Raw genomic sequence first — 17,304 nt, forward strand, 5'->3', positions numbered from 1 at the left:
ATACTTTGTTTTCCATAGAGAAGACTTGTTTTAGTATATGAATACCATAGAAATGTTTCTATGAGAGAGGGGCATTGAGAGGGCCTAGACTGTTACTTAACAGAGCTGACTTTCAGTCTTTGTTAATGGCTAGTATACCTGTATGATAAAAAATACAGGGGGAGTTACCTCTTTTGAGTTTTAAATTTCAAAGTGTATGGAAACTTCCAGAAAGTTTGGTAAGGCTTATGTTCTATCAGAATGGCTTTATTTGGGGGAGGAAAATTTAAAAGACAAAACTTAAAATGAGTAGTACACATACTTTGAGGGTCAATATAAAAAGCAAAGGGCAGAAGCTTCCTATCTTTATGGCTTGTTTTCCCGTACTTTCTTTCGAGCGAACACCTAAAAGAGGAGATATTTAAGGTAGATACATAACTGTTGATTTTTGTAATTTTTTTGTGTGTATGTCTCTTAATTTTTAAGAAAATATATATAAATCTGTTGCAAATATCTACACTGGATGTGTTTAAATGCCTCAATAATTTAAAGCAAGTGTGCAGGGTAAACAGAATGAAAAGGATAATGCAATACTTAGTACAAGAACTTTCTATGTGAATGGATGTAATTTGATGTAAGACTTCTCTTCTTGCTGTCTTATTAAAAATACTGAATATATTTTAACTCTGCCCCCCTCTTTCTGGCAATCTAGTTAGTGGTGCTTATTCCCCCTTGCTTTTCTCTTGCCTTAGCAGGCAATGAGATAGTGGTGACTTGGAAGTTAATAGTTATTTGTAAAATAATTCTGCTTTGGCTTTTCTCACATAAAAAACACATTACACTGAAAAAAAAGTCTTTGTTTAAATTATGAGTCATTAAAAAAGTTATGTTTGGTTTCCTCTGAATTTTCTATATGTTGTGTCTTTATATGCTTAAAACTCTTTTCCAAAAAGCAGTTTGCACATCTTCAGAGCCTGGAAAAAATATGATTACGGGATTGCCAGTGTGAGTAACCATGACTTGTGGATGGTTTTTAAATACTCATAGTAGTAAACTAGTGAGCATTAAGTATGGTTAAAGATTGCAGAATTCGTAGACAGCTTTTGTTTCACTTTTGTAAAAAATTTTGGTCCGTATCAATGTATTTGATTAATTTATTTTCTAAACTAAAAAAAATGATGTTAGTTTAAGTTGCAGGCTGTACTATTGCACTTTTTAAATTTTGCAGTTCTCAATATAACATACAAAACTTCTTACTTCTCATGTCCGTTAAACTTTAGCTGCTTGGCTCCCGACTGGAAGAGGAATGTGGTTCAGTTGGACGTGAACAAGTAAATAAGGCATACCAAGCCTATCGAGAGGCCTGCATTGACCGAGATAATCTGAAAAGCAAACTGGATAAAATGGTATGCCTTTTTAAGTAATGACTTAAATGCACGTTATATAAGTACTGCATAGTTAGTAAATGCTTACTGTAGAATGAATTTTATTTGCTGAAGATCCGTGGTGTTTGTTTTATCACTCCTTTAGGTTTTTAAAGTACATGACAATACTTTATGTAGGAATAACGGCCTTAAGTATCTCAATTTTATTGCTGGGCTTGGGTAATGCTAAAAAAAACCTCAAAGCAATAGTTTTCTTGGTTTGTTTTTTAAAAAAACCCAAAACCTCAGAATTGTCAGATATGATAGAAAAAAAGCTTCACAAATGGCTTCCCCCTTCCCCTGAAAACAGATGAAAGAAAGTGCGGAATCCTTGAAAACCTTGAATGAACAGTTGCAGTCTAAAGAAGTAGAGCTGTTACAGCTAAGAACTGAAGTGGAAACTCAGCAAGGTATGTATGTGGTTACTTCATCTTAATGTATGTTGACTAGTCTTAGTGGTTATATTATGATCTCGGGGCATGAAGAGGTTTAACTCTATTGTATAGTGGCTAGGTAAGACAGGAGTATACTGCAGTGAGGTACCTTGAGCTTGCATATGTGTTCATTCTTGTAAATGGTGGCAGGCATCTTTGTTATCATAGACGAGGAGGTCCATGGTACAGATCTGAGGCTGTCGTGTTCTTCCACTGTAGGTTATTTAATCGTTTGAGAAATGTGCACAACCTGACAGTTTATAGGCTAGTCATGTACATCTCTGGACACCACTGTTGTGGTTTAAGCCCAGCCGGCAACAAAGCACCACAAGGCCGCTCGCTCACTCCTCCCCTGCGGTGGGATGGGGAGGAGAAAATATAAAGAAAAGCTCATGGGTTGAGGCAAGGGCAGGGAGGGATCATTGACCACTTACGGTCACGGGCAAAAGCCAAACTCAACTTGGGGAAAAAATAAAATCAATTTAATTTGTTAACAATCAAATCAAAACAGAATAATGACAGGTAAAACCAAACCTTAGAACACCTTCCCCCCACCCTTCCCTCGTTCCCGGCTCAACTCCACTCCCGGTTCTCTCTCCGTCCTCCCCCCAGCGGCACAGGGGGATGGGGAATGGGGGTTGGGGTCAGTTCATCACACTTTGTCTCTGCCACTCCTTCCTCCTCAGGGGGAGGGCTCCTCACTCTTCCCCTGCTCCAGCGTGGGGTACCTCCTACGGGAGACAGTCCTCCACAAACTTCTCCAACATGAGTCCTTCCCATGGGCTGCAGCCCTTCAGGCACAGACTGCTCCAGCGCGGGCTTTCCCATGGGAGTCACAGCCATCTTCAGGGGCACCCCCCTGCTCCGGCGTGGGGTCCTCCCCGGGCTGCAGGTGGGCATCTGCTCCCCCGCTCCCCTCCACGGGCTGGGGGGGACAGCCTGCCGTCTCACCACGGGCTGCAGGGGCATCCCCTCCTCCCCTGCTCCTCCTCCCCTCCTTCTTCACTGACCTCGGTATCTGCACAGGGGTTTCTCTCACTTTCCAGTCCCCCTACTCACTGCCAGTTCCCCTTCTTAAATCTGTTCTCCCAGAGGTGCTACCACTGTCACTGATGGGCTGGGCCTTGGCCAGAGGCAGGCCCGACTTGGAACCAGGGAAGCTTCTAGCAGCTTCTCACAGGAGCCACTCCTGCAGCCCAGGAGCCACTCCTGCAGCCCGCCCCCCCCCCCCCCCCCCCAAAACCCCTGCCACACAAACCCAAAACACCCACCACCTTTTCCTCAGAGTGAGATGGGTCATAGTTGTTCAAGTATCAAACACTATCCTGTCAATACCACTTTCCCTGGTACCTGTAGATGATCTGATGTATTGCTTTGTTTCACTGTTGGGATATGACAGGTACAGGAGGATGTTGTATAGCAATAGCTGCAGTCAGCAACAGCTATTTAAAGGGCTGGGAGGTGAGGAAAGGTAGAAGGATGCTGGTTGTAGAGAGCCTGGTGGAAGGGGAAAGAGAAACAAGCAGTGTACCCTGGCAATTCCAAAAGCCCAAATCCAGCTTCTGTTACTGCCATTGTAAAGACTGCTGTGTAGATGATAGGTATGTAAAATAAAACACTATGGAAGAAAAAAATCAATGTACTGTTACAAGAAAAGAGAATAAGAAAATGCCGTCTGTGTAGAGTTAGAGGTATGGACTGGACTTCAGACTGTGTACAAATGCAGTCATTTGAAGGGTGCTTGTAAGTATTGCTGTGCTTGAATTGGATTACTTTCCAAGAGGACCTCAAGCATGTAATGCACTACTTCAGTTACACAAGTTTTTAAACCTAGAAGAACAAACCACATGTAGTAGTAGTATCATTGTTGAGGACATCATGGTTTAAGGAGGTAGGAAGTGCAGTGTTTATAAAGCGAGCTCTGAAAATGTGGTGATTTCAAGCCTTACTTAGTAATCAATTTTACTGATAACTGGGCTTCTGAGTACCTTGTTTAAGAAAAATCAGTGTAGCTTAAGCTTGTTTAAATTATTAAATCTGGAAGTGAGTGTACCGTGCAGTTGAAGACTTGGGGGTTTTCTTCCTGTCATATTCTTTCTTTTCTTGCTAACTAGCCTTCTACTACTGATTTGATGCTACGATTGTCTTAGGTTGCTTCTTAATAGACACCATGTGAATTTCTTCTATCTAATAAGAAGCCTTAAGTAACGTCTGGACTTTACCCTTTTGTTTTGATTGTATCTTTTGTAGTTCTGTTTGGAACTTCTTCATATTAAACTTGGGAAAAACTTAGGGTGAATTATGTAATGATATAAATCTGAGGGAGGAAAAGGCTCATGTTTTCAAAGCATGTAAGAAGTATGCAAGTTGGTATATATATCATGCATGTTTGCCATTAGCAGATTTTTGTATTTCCAATGCCTTTTTATGCTGTTACTTTCGTTTTCTTTATGTAAAATCTCCAGTGCATTCTTGGAAAGTAGGGCTCTGTACTTTAAACTCAGAAAATAGACTTCTCTGCCAACAACTTTACCAGTGTTACTATTTCTCTGTTGTCATAGACTGCAGTTTCTTCAGAACATACAGGATAATTTTTTGTAGGGCATGGGCTGGTTAAAGTGAAACCTTACATATTGAGTTACATTTCTTGAACTGAGACTGAAATCTGATTGTCTTGTTTATCTTCTTACAGTGATGAAAAATTTGAATTGTACTCAGTCCACCTGGGAAATAGAGAAGCTGAGCAGTGACCTGAAGGTGCATAGTCTGGAACAGGATCTAGAAAAGCTCAAGCAAGAGTGCAGCAGTCTCAGAAAGGAGTTGCAAAAATCCAAGCAGAAGGTACCTTTACTTTTAAGGAATTTTTGTATTAATAGATGTGTCTGTGTTATAGCATTATTTTTAAACCCTTGTTCAAGCAAAATAAAGGCTAAACAAAGAGATGAAAATTGAGTGAAAGATCAGCTTCCTAGTAAAATTAACCTTAAATATTCGCATAGACTGGCTTGTTTCTTGGAAATAGTACACTTACATAGGTGAGATTTCCCAGCTGTTGCCCATGTAACAACAGAAAATAAAGCTTTACAATTTCTTTTAAGTAGCCAGTCAGATCAAAGTGTTCTGTTCTGATATTTGTCTTGGGCTGGACTTCTTAGAAAGTTTGGGCAAGACCTGGTTTGCTTGGGGTTTTTTTTGTTTGTTTAAGACAATAGAATAGTTATGTTAAAAGCTATCATGAACTTTGTTTAAGGAGCTCTAGCACAGCAGGGTAGTTGCATGAAGCTTGTCAGGAAAAGTGTATTTTTGTAACAAGGTTTTCAGAATCTTGCTACACCTCTTTTAGTGCCCTTCCCTGCCATTTCTGGGACACGTGTCTGTTGTGAGGGAGTCATTGTGTGACATAGATGTGCTTAGGATCTCAAAAAGGAAAATAAGAGATCTTAACAGTAATAAAATTCATTAAGCTTAAAAAAGATTAAAAGATCTAGTGCATGCTTACTGCTTCACATGAAAAAAGGTACAGTGGCAGTCTCTAGGGACTCTGCAGTCACATTGAAGTTACACGATAAATTTAAAAGATTTAAATGTGATTGATTGAAGAGGCAGACGATTTTAGGTTCCTTATGGTCATTATGGTGATGTAATCTTGAGTCACATAATATTTGACTGAGCCAATATTCAGGGTATGTAAGACAACCTCTCCTGGGCATTCAGGGACCAGACTACAGTTAAGCTGAAGTCCTTCTCCCCTGCAGCCCTCAAAGCATATATAGTTGAGCTCTTGGCCTGTCAGCACTGAATACGTCTCTGCTACTGTCATGCCACACTCCTAGCTTACACGGACAGGTTTTCGCGCATGATTTTCTTGTCTCGCGTGTAGTCTGTGTTCGTTAACACTAGGTGGGGATAAAGCATGTTGCCTGGAAGGCATGTGAGGTGTTCTGTTAACTTCTGTTACTGTGGGTTGTTTTCTGTTGTATCTGGAATTCTTTTAGGTGTTTTCAATAACTTGTAAATTCTGAAGCCATACTATAACTTGTACGCAGTTCTGGTGTCAGGTGGCTCTATAGAATAGAGTAACAGCTATATAAATAATTTAAGATTGCAGATTGTACTGTGAGAATGAATGTTGCTAGAAAGAACAGACTAAAGTAGCAGTTTTAAGGAATACTAGACATGGCACTGTTTAAATAACGTTTATGTCAGCAGCTTTTGTTGCAAAGAACAAATCTAAGGAACAGCTTTTTTCCTTTTTCTTTTTTTAATATTATCTATTCTTGATCCTGGTAACTGCTTAATATAGGAAATAAAAAGATACAAGTTTTCAGATGGGGTGTAATATAGTGCAACTGTTTTTTTAACTATGAAATTGAATCTCTGATGGGTGGTGGTGGGAATGTCTTCAGGAGGGGGAAAAATTGTCAGGTAAAATACAGGGAAAGGTGATCAATGGGCAATGACAAGTCAGCATTGTTTCAAACCCAGCTGGTATTTTCATTATTACTGTTTTTAATTACATTAGTTAGCATTTTCAGATGTTTTCTACCTTAGGCAAGTATACTTTCTATGTTTTTCTATTTTTAGATATTTGGGTTTTGCATTGTAGTTGATGCAGTGTGTATATTATATTGACGAGTTGCTTGAAATGTGTATAGGCCATCATGAAGCCACGGTAACAGATATCAAATACATAACAGCTTTGGCTAGAGGGAGTGGTAGGAGGAAAGGAACATGAAGAGAAGTGATATGAATGGGAACTCATCACAGGTGAAGATCTAATAGAAACATGACTAATGAAGCAAGCCCAATGTTCGATTTGTTAAACAGTCTTGTTAACTTCAGCAAGCCTGCTTGTATGCACAATTTAAAGCAGTCTTTCAGAATCAAGGGATAAATTATGTTCTATCATAAAAGTAACTTGTGGAAGTAAATCTATACTGAAAAAGTTTTCTTTATATTAAAGGTCTTTATATACTGGGACAGGGAAATAACAAGAGAAGACTGATTACTTTTTTTTTTAATGGAAGTCAAAAGCCTTTCTCAATTTTTGCATTTTAAAGAATCACAAATTCCAAGAGCTCAGCTGTTTATTTAAAAAAAAAAAAAAAGAGAGAGAGGAGAGAGTATGGTGGTGGCTGAGCAATGCTTTCATATAAGTAGGTAATTTAAACATTTTTAAGTGGAAATTCTTAGTAGAAGTCTTTATGTCCATTTTGAAAACCACTGCAGCCAACACAAATGAAGACTACTTTACTTCTGAATTTCAGTATTAGCGAACTTGTAGTTTCACTGACGTATTTTCACATAGAAGATCTGAAATCATACGTTCATTCTTTCTTTGTCTTCCCCTCACTCTGTTATGCCAGGACCACACTCAAGACAAAAATCCATTCAATGGAGACCTCCTTCAAAGGCAAGACATCCAGAGGTATGAAAATCAAGTGGCTTTCATGTTTATTTTTAGTTTACTGAGGGACAGTTATTTGAACAAGTAAATACTCTTGCAGCGTGTTCAAATGTGTTATTTCAAATTATATAATCTAATTTCAAGTCTAGGTATACTAATTTAGCAAGATCATTGTAATTTTTTTTTCCTTTGTTATGTTGGTAGTCCAGGGTGATGATGATAAGAAAATATTTACATCTTCAGATTGTTGTACAGAAAATGAAAGTTAAATTATCTTGTAGTCAAAAATCAGGTTTTTAATAATTAGTTGACTTGAGGAGGTGGTAGATACATTTCCAAGTCTTATCCCAGCTATAGAATATCTTCATTTTGTGTATGGGGAGGTTGCTGTATTTGCATAGGTGATGGCTTCAAATCTCTTGCTTAGCGTTGGAACATACATTCTTATTTAGTGCAGTACTATTAGAAATAATATTTCTACTAGAAGACATTGTAAAGGATTTTTTTGTTTAATATGGAGGAGCCATCGTGTGACCTGTTAAAAAAGAAATAGCAATTTTCCAGAAAAATGCTAACATATCAGAAAGCATTTGTTTTCATTTTGCAGCCATTCAAATAATAATTGTGGTAAATCTAAGGATCTAAACTCCTATATTATCCTGTCATGAGTATGTGTGCCATATTATAAAGTATATATATCTTTTAATTCTTTATGCAACAGAACAATTCATGAATGCATGAAGGTTCCCAAATGTTCTGTGTTGCAGAAATGAAATACTAACTGCAACTCTTACACCGTTATGCCTACTGGTGTACTTACATGATTTTCCACAAGAGGGAAGAGTGGTCCTTCATAATGACAGATTGTTTAGTGTAATACCTTGGCTATTGAAGAGATGGGAAAGGAAATGAGTCACTGAAAGAGAACAGCACAGATATTTCTTTTCATATGTTCTCTGGTGTAATGATAATATTATACACACTATACACAGATTACACTTTCACCTTTCACCTTGACTGGATAGCTAGGTAGCTAACACTTTTTCTTGTGGTTTCTGCTGGAGCTTCATAGTCAGTCTTGCACGCCTGAAAAAAGGTGTTATCTCAAGGTAAAGCAGTTATCTCTTTGATCTTCCAGAGCAGATTTATTCCACAAAGTGACGTTCAGGTGGCAACCATCTGAATTAGCATATGTACAGTATAGTGTTTATTTTAATATGACATAAATAATGAATGTGTAATGTGTACTGAATATGTAAGCCTATCCAAAAATCTGTGGACAAACACTTGAAAAACCTCTTATGTGAAACATTTGTTGTAGCAAGCAGTCCTGCTGTTTATGGGAGATGGAGGTATTTGCAGTTAGTTAACTTTTTGGAAAGTAATTATTTCACATTTGTCAGCAGCCTGCAAATCTGACTTTAAATTCTTGGTTTGCAAATCTACTTTGCTGTAGATTTAGATAGGCTATGATATTCAAGGTTTATGCTACATGTTAGAAAGCAGTATAGGATAAACTTCCAAGCGTGTGGAATCCTTGGTTTTTCAATTGCAAATTCCTTGAAAATGAGGCTTTGCAATGGGATTCTAGGTCAGTATCAACAAAAACAGTTAAAATATGTTATACCTGAATTAAGTGGAATTCTGGTACCTGCATCCCTTTGCAAGATGCTTTTAAAAGCACTAAATGCATGTTACAAAATTTATCTAAGCGCTTTCCTTCTGGTTGGTGGCAGACACTGAGCTGTTCTTATATTTACCACTTATATACATAAATATATTTAACTATTGGACAGTTCTGTTCTGATATAAGTAAAGTTTATTTGATCTTGGTTTTGAGACCAAAACACGTGAATAAATGAAGTGTGGTTGCCACATCAACTTAATTTTAAAATTGTCATCTCAAAAGTTCAAAGAGCCACATGGATTCTGCAGCAAAAAGGCCACAGGTTTAGCTGAACTTCTTGAAATATCAGTTCTGAAAATTTTAACTTTCTATGTATCAGAATTGCTGATACCTAATACATTACCTGTTAAACTGTCAGCTTCCTCTGTTCTTTAACAGAGTTTTTGCATCTGAATTTTTGTATTCTGGGGAAATATTTCTGTGCATAGAAGAAAGTTTAATTTCTATGTTTTAAGGAAACTCTTTTAGTGTTAACTTGCAGAACAGAATAATAGCTGCTTCTCAGGGTCCTTTTGAACACATTAATGTCTGATACATTTCATGCAGGAGTGATCCTAAATTGGTATTTTAGCGGGATAGAAATCTGTATATATGCATGTTTGAAAATACAGTTGTTATCATAGAATCATAGAATCATTTTGGTTGGAAAAGACCTTCAAGATCATCGAGTCCAACCATTAACCATGCCCCCTAAACCATGCCCTGGAGTACCCTGTCCACTCGCTTTTTGAATACCTCCAGGGATGGTGACTCAACCACTTCCCTGGGCAGCCCATTCCAATGTTTGACAACCCTCTCAGTAAAAAAAATTTTTCCTAATATCTAACCTAAATCTCCCTTGCCTCAACTTGAGGCCATTTCCTCTTGTCCTATCTCCAGCCACCTGACAGAAGAGACCAACACCCACCTCACTACAACCCCCTTTCAGGTAGTTGTAGAGAGCAATAAGGTCTCCCCTCAGCCGCCTCTTTTCTAGACTGAACAACCCCAGATCCCTCAGCCGCTCCTCATAAGACTTGTGCTCAAGGCCCCTCACCAACTTGGTTGCCCTTCTCTGGACACGCTCAAGCAGCTCAATGTCTTTCCTGTAGTGAGGGGCCCAAAACTGAACACAGTACTCGAGGTGCGGCCTCACCAGTGCCGAGTACAGGGGAACAACCACCTCCCTGCTCCTGCTGGCCACACTGTTCCTGATACAGGCCAGGATGCCGTTGGCCTTCTTGGCCACCTGGGCACACTGCTGGCTCATATTCAGCCAGCTGTCGACCAGCACCCCCAGGTCTTTCTCTGCCTGGCAGCTTTCCAGCCACTCTTATATAGCTTAATAGTTCTTAAGTCATCTCAACAATAGTTTGAGGTACTGAACTGTTTTAAAGTAAATGCCTTTTAGGTGAATATAGTGAGGTAGAAAGAATATTCTGAAAACGCCCATCCATGATACTTGTCCTCAATAAATGTGTTTTGGTAGAATGTTAAGCATTAAAAAAAATTTAAATCATTGATTTCATGTTTAAGTTGAAGTAACTGCATCCTTATGTCTTTGAACACTAAGTTAATTATTAATTAACATAAATGTGGTGTTCAGTGAGCCTTTGCTCGAAATTTTACCAAGAAACATATGGTGATGCTGACTTCTCTGATTTTTTTTTTTTGTTTGTTCTTGGTTTTTCTTACCAGCTAATAACCAGAAACTTCCATGTTGGAACAGTGCTGCTGTTGCTAAATATGGTTCTCATATTATGCTGTCTTATCAGAGAATGAATTGGGTTGCTATTTTTTAAACTGTCTGATAAGGCAGTGTATTAACATAAATTAGATGACTTGAATATGAAACAGTATGTTTTATATTTTAGTCTGGTCTGTGGGTGCAAAGTTTGGATCTCGGATATCTAGTCTGAATTCACTGTAGCAAAATGAATAGTGTAAAGACCCAAATACTGATTTTGATGGAATATTTAAAACTATGATCAATTAACATTACTAGGATCTTAACATATGATGGTTTGTGTGGTCATTTTTATCAGAAGCCATTGAAAGTTAGTACTCTACCTTGTTTGTAGTCTAGTGTCCATTTAATGTATTTTTTAAAAAGTATTCCTTGGAGATTACTAATTTTATGGTAAGATGGTTAGCTTCAAATAATGAAATTGGAGAATATGCTTCATATTTCTTTCCCGTTGGGAAACTTGAAATTATTAGTATCAACTAGTATGTTGATATAGAATACATTATATATTGTAATACATAAGAGTCAAATAAAATATACAAAGGTCCATCAGTTTAAGGTAATTATCAGTACTGCTCAATTCATTTTGAATTGTGGTACTCTAGTAAAATTGGCAGTAATTGTCAGGCAAAAATTATTATTAACAGTTAGTGCTTGATAAGCATGTTAATAGGCATGAGGGTGCTTTAGAGATGGCAATTATTTAACTTCTAAAAAATCTTTGTTTTGAAAGTGTGCAACAAGCATATTGGGAACTGAAGAGAGAAATGTCTAATTTGCGTCTAGTGACTGACATGCAAGCTGAGGTCCTACGAAAACTGAAAACAAACTCAACAGCGACCAAGAAAGGCAAGTCAGTGTTTGCAGTAACAGACCTTACAAACACAAACCGTTGATTCAAGCTGTACCATTTTAGAAAGAAACTAGCTATCATATCTTATCAGAATCTCATCAATTGAAGTTGATAAGCTAGACTATATTATGGTTTCAGCCTACCCATTTTCTGCTTTTGCTTCTGCCTCATACTGGTCAACTTCACACATAAAGGTGTTGCTGATGTGTTTTTTTCTTCAGTACTGTATTCTGTTGCCCTTGTGGCTTTTTTCTCAGTCAAGTGTTGCTTATGTGCACAAGGCTGAGGTGTTAAGTTTACTTGTATTTGACCTTTTACCAGAATAACTTCATATTAGGGGGAGAAAAATCTTTTTGCAAATGCAGTATTATTTTCCCAGTATAGAATATATAAAGTATTAATTTGGCAACATTTTAAACTCAGACTTTAATAGACTGAAATTCCATTATGGTCGCGTATTTCTTCATGTTGGCGTTCAGAAAAGTTGTCTTTCCTAGCAAAATGCTATGCAAGATGACATTTTCTGAATGTCAAAATACTGGGGCTGCAAAACTGCCTTATTTCTGCTGCTACATTGCAAATAATAAAGAGGAAAACAATTTCCACATAAAGTATGTATAATTTCTTTGAGCAGTTCATGAGTTGGTTCTTCTATTTCATGCGTATGTTTCTCTCAAGCCAAATGCTTTACAAGAGAGAAGTCTGGTGGGGCCAGACTGTCAGTCTGACTGTTTATTCCAGTGTTTATTTCCTTTGTTTTCTGCTCACTCCAATTGTGGTATTTACTGTGTTCAGAATACAGAAGATGCCGGTGAAACACTGTGAACTTGGTTACAATATATTGGTGACAGTCTCTGATGTCCTAGTCCATTACAAGATCAAGACATTTTGTTTCTAAACAGCTTTGATCGGCTCAGTGAGGTAGTGATAGGATTCACCTCCAGGTCAATCATGGCCTTTGTCCATGGCCAGCAGTGATTAATCACTCTCTGGTACTTGGCTGATAAACTATCAACACATTTTGTAGACTTGGTCACATGTTACCAGGTGAGTCTGTGTTCCTACAGTTCTAAGACATGTTTGTCAAATAACTTTGGCAGAGAAACTGGGAAGTGAATGAGGTTTTAATCCTTAAGTCTGTCAAGTTTTGATGTGATCATGGAATATCTTTCTGTTGTTGTTTTTGATTTGAGGTTAGATCTGTCTTGCCACTCCACAAGTACTGATTTTGCTCTTCTAGCTGGTGAACAGTCTGATTTTCTGAGGTTGCTAATGCAGTTGTACATCCACAGCTATAAAAGACGTTATTGATTGATTTTGGAAACAAAGGATTTTTGCCTTTTGCTCTGTAAGCTTTTTTCAGTAAATTTTTCAGAAGTATGTTGAGTGGACAGGTTCAGCAGAAATGAACACTAATTTTTTGGTTTGTTTGTTTATCTTGCTTGTCAGCCACTCTTACAAATGCAATGCAGATGGATCTGTGCTTGTATTTATAGAAAAATCTTGGCTTATGCAAAATAAGGGTAGAATTCACTTAAAACTTTCACTTCCTATACCTGTAGTACTAGCTATTTTACCATTTACAAACTAGTTGCCTCTACAAGAGGTGCGTGAAGTCTGTAGAACACAATGTATTCATTGCTGTGTGTATGATGTTAACAATACCAGTTAACGTGAGGATTCTACTTAGCTGTCATTTATGTATGGAGGCATTTTCAACAAATGTTGTGTCCGCTTATGGAGTTATTTTTTTACATTTTCAAACCATTTTCAGTGTATTCCATTTTTCTTGAACTTTAAAGGTCTGTAGATCTCAAATTGCTTTTTACACCTGTCAGCTCAAAGAGGCCAAATCCAGTTCCTTAGCATGTTTTTCAGATATGATGCCTGTGCTATTGGAAAGTGCTTTTGGCTGACATTTGCAAATTGGGTACTGCCTTTTAATTTTTAGTGACAAATGGACATTGTATTCTTTGACTGAGATACTGGCTCCTCTTTCTGTCCCTTAAGAACTAAAGTTACCAATCACAGGCTGTACTCAAGATTCATAGCTGTTCTAGAAAACTACCTGTAAGACATGAGTTTCTGTAACTGCAGGAATCACTACATGTTTATGTAAATTATTGGCCATCTGTTCAGATGTGCGTTGAAGGTGCAGCTTTTTTGTTTCAGGTAGATGCTGTTCTGTTCCAAAATCCTCCCATTCCTAGCACGGTTTAAAACTCCCCTGGAATTTCAGATGGCTGAACATTGCAGTCTGTCACTTTAGTTTCAGAAGTCAGACAATAGTTTCAGAAGTCAGACAATAGTGGAGCACAGAGAACCTGTGAACACCGCGTGTTTCCTTCTTACTGCTTCGTGGACAGTGAGAATTCAGGTTCTTGGCAGCCTGAGAAAGAATCAGTAGAGTAGGAAGAAGCATGCTGTCCTGGTTTCAGCTGGGATAGAGTTAACTGTCTTCCTAGTAGCTGGTACAGTGCTATGTTTTGAGTTCAGAGCGAAGAATGTTGATAACACTGATGTTTTCAGTTGTTGCTCAGTAGTGTTTAGACTAATGTCAAGGATTTTTCAGCTTCTCATGCCCAGCCAGTGAGAAAGCTGGAGGGGCACAAGAAGTTGGCACAGGACACAGCCAGGGCACCTGACCCAAACTGGCCAACGGGGTATTCCATACCATGTGACGTCCCATCCAGTATAGGAACGGGGAAGTGGGGGGGCAGGGATTCGCCGCTCGGGGACTGGCTGGGTGTTGGTCGGTGGGTGGTGAGCAGTTGCACTGCGCATCATTTGTACATTCCAATCCTTTCATTATTGCTGTTGTCATTTTATTAGTGTTATCATTATCATTATTAGTTTCTTCTTTTCTGTTCTATTAAACCGTTCTTATCTCAACCCACGGGTTTTGCTTCTTTTCCCGATTTTCTCCCCCATCCCACTGGGTGGGGGGGAGTGAGTGAGCGGCTGCGTGGTGTTTAGTTGCTGGCTGGGGTTAAACCACGACACATGCTCTGTGTAAGCAGTGTTCTGAATCTGGTTGATTTCTCCGAGTGCATGAAAATCCTCTCTGTTTCAGCATTCATTCCAGTCTTGTCAAAAAGATTCATCAATTTATCTGTGTTCAAGTGGGATCTGGGAGGTTTTGTTGGTGTTAGGTGTATTTTAGACATTGAGATTTCAGCATCTCTGGTTCATCTTGCAAAATGAGACTGAAGAGGTTAGTACGTGTAGTTTGTAACTTTTAAGTAGTTACTGAAGTAAAATACAGTCTGAAAATTTGTAGCTTGAAAACACTAGGTTTCACATCCCTGCTATACTGTAGTACATTTGGAGTATATGAAAAATGCATTAATAATGTCGTTTAAAATTCTTGTTTATTTTCTTTCTTCAGCTGCCTGTACTGTACCGGTACAATGTGTTGACCTGAATATTTCAAAGCTGAATTTGACATCTGGGGTAGTCTATAAAAAACTCTCACAAAATGATGAAATACTCTGCAATGCTGTGTCTCCCCCTCTGCCGAGAGATGTAAAAACCCCATCTGAAAGGGTGACTCTACAAGCATGGACAGATGAGAGACCCATTCCGGTTGATGGCAAAACGTTTCAGGAACACCATTCTTACGGAAAGAGCTCTCTGGAAGATAATTCCTGGGTGTTCCCAAGTCCTCCAAAGCCTAATGAGAATGTGTTTTGGGAAATGAGAAATAAAACAACTTTGTTAAACTGTCCAGCAGATTACCTGGATCAGTGTAATCAAAACTGTCTGTACAAGAGTTAAACAATTTTTGGAATGAACTGAGGCATTTTTAGAGTGGTTCTGAATAGGCACCTTAACGCTTGAACTTTTAAAGAGGGAAAACAGATTTCCTGAAATGTTCTTTTATTTTTAATTCTAGTTCCGAAACAGCAAGTGTAGTCTTCCGCAGCTGTAAATCAGGAGCAAGTTCCTTGAAGTTAAAGCTGTGCTGGTATAATGTAAATATAAAGAAATCTAGCATGGGGCCTAGATAGTCTTGTACTGCAAATGGCACACATTTGCAAAAGATTACATTGAAAAGTGAGTTCTTGGAATAAAACAAAATAATCCAGTTCTGTATTTGTTTGCTATCTGTATGTAATCAAGAAAATACTTGGTATCCTGTGTTAAAACTTGTACCAGCTCTGAGCTTATTTTTTGACAGTGTTGTTTTTTCCAGAGTAAGACATAAAATGAAGAATTGGATTATATCTTCCTTCCTCCTTTCAATTAACTTTCTGATTCCTGTGGCTTAGAAATGCATTTTTATGTAATACTTAATCAAGAAAGGTGAGATTTTTTTTGTCAAAATCTTGATTTATATTAGATAGTGGCAAGAGAAAAATCACTTCTAGGCTATCCTGTTTAGATTGTGCCATTTTGGGCCTTATTGTGAATTATAAAGGATCATAAGTAATGCTGCTGAACACTGCGAATCTGGATGTTCAGCTTGTTTCCCTCCGTTTGTGCTGTAGGAAACCGACTTAATGCCACGCACAGTGGTGCCTGCCACAGAATCATCCTGTTCAGAGCGCAGTTATCCTTATTGTGCCTCCTTTGCACAGCACCAGAACCTCGACTTTTTATTTGTGTGGTGGTGAAGGCTACTAACTTTTTTTAAAGAAACAAAGCCTTAATTTAATTGGACTAGGTGTTGTAGCATTGTTGATATACATAAGAAGTATTTTTGTGGTATCTTTAGTATGCCAGTGGGAACTAGAGTTATTTGAATTGCAACTGCCTGCTTTATAGACTATGGGTGTCCGAGTACTACTTTTTTTTTCTTTTAGGGCCAAGAACTGTTTTTAGACAAATACAACTAACACCTTTTTTTTTTTTTTTTTTAAACTGCTCTGCTTCATATCTGGCTTAATACAACAGGGTTAAGTGAAATGCCTTGACTGCTCAATACACTGAAGAAAAATGCTTTGTATTTTAGATCCATGACATCTAACTTGTAACAGGTGGGAAGACACAATACTAACTGTGTTATTTATAGATGTGTGGGTAAGTGGGTGAAGTATTCAACTTCACAGGTCCAGTTTAAGATCAGTGTAATAAAAATGAATTTCACAGCTGTTTAGCAAATTATCTTAATATTGCTTGCAGATACATGGGGAAGCTATGACTCTAGCATAGCCATGGTAATGATGGGCTGTAAAAGTGTTACCAAGGTGCTACGTGATCTGTGTGGTTCCAGACACTTTCTTCCCTGTGGAGTAAGTACTTCATATGATGCCCTTCTTCTCCTTTCAGTTTGTCTATCAAAGTTGAAAAAATGCCTTCCAGCTACCTTCTACTGTATTAGCGAACAGCATACATAAATAATGTTTCCCATTCACCAGATATTGTTTTTATCTTTCTATTATCTTGCTCATGTATACTGGCTTGTCTGTGATTAATGGAAATGGTGTCAGATGCTGGAATTTATTCTGACCAATGAACACAGCTGACTCAGGGGAGTACAATCTCTTGGAAAGTAATAGAACAAAACCCAATATGCATAAAACAAATCCAAGTCACTAGGCTTTAGCTGATAGAACCAACTACCTGTGTAATAACAAAGCAGCAGAAAACATTTCTCATGTGGCTGCATAAGCTATATGGTATCTAGTTCTAATGTAGCTTACTTTTTGGGGTTCCCCACCTCAACATTACAGAGGGTTTTTTTATAAAGTAACACATTAGCCAACAGACGTCAACATGATTAATACTTTGATTTGTGCAATGAAGGAATTCTACTGTGTAAGATTTTAAATAAATTTATTTTTATTTGAAA

General features: G+C 38.1%; 1 protein-coding gene across 5 annotated transcripts in view; it reads left to right on the plus strand.

Moving 5' to 3' along the window:
• Positions 1 to 17,304, plus strand: part of AZI2 (5-azacytidine induced 2) — a 29,484-nt gene extending 12,180 nt beyond the window's left edge. For all 5 annotated transcript variants that reach the window (XM_052797606.1, XM_052797583.1, XM_052797592.1 and 2 more), the window contains 6 exons: positions 1,260 to 1,385; positions 1,714 to 1,813; positions 4,530 to 4,678; positions 7,204 to 7,265; positions 11,391 to 11,506; positions 14,899 to 17,304. In XM_052797606.1, coding sequence (XP_052653566.1) covers positions 1,260 to 1,385; positions 1,714 to 1,813; positions 4,530 to 4,678; positions 7,204 to 7,265; positions 11,391 to 11,506; positions 14,899 to 15,287 — 942 coding nt within the window. In that variant the 3' untranslated portion in view covers positions 15,288 to 17,304. The remainder of the gene's footprint in view (positions 1 to 1,259; positions 1,386 to 1,713; positions 1,814 to 4,529; positions 4,679 to 7,203; positions 7,266 to 11,390; positions 11,507 to 14,898) is intronic.

Source organism: Harpia harpyja, chromosome 1 (assembly GCF_026419915.1).
Source record: "Harpia harpyja isolate bHarHar1 chromosome 1, bHarHar1 primary haplotype, whole genome shotgun sequence".
NCBI classification, from domain to species: Eukaryota; Metazoa; Chordata; class Aves; order Accipitriformes; family Accipitridae; genus Harpia; species Harpia harpyja.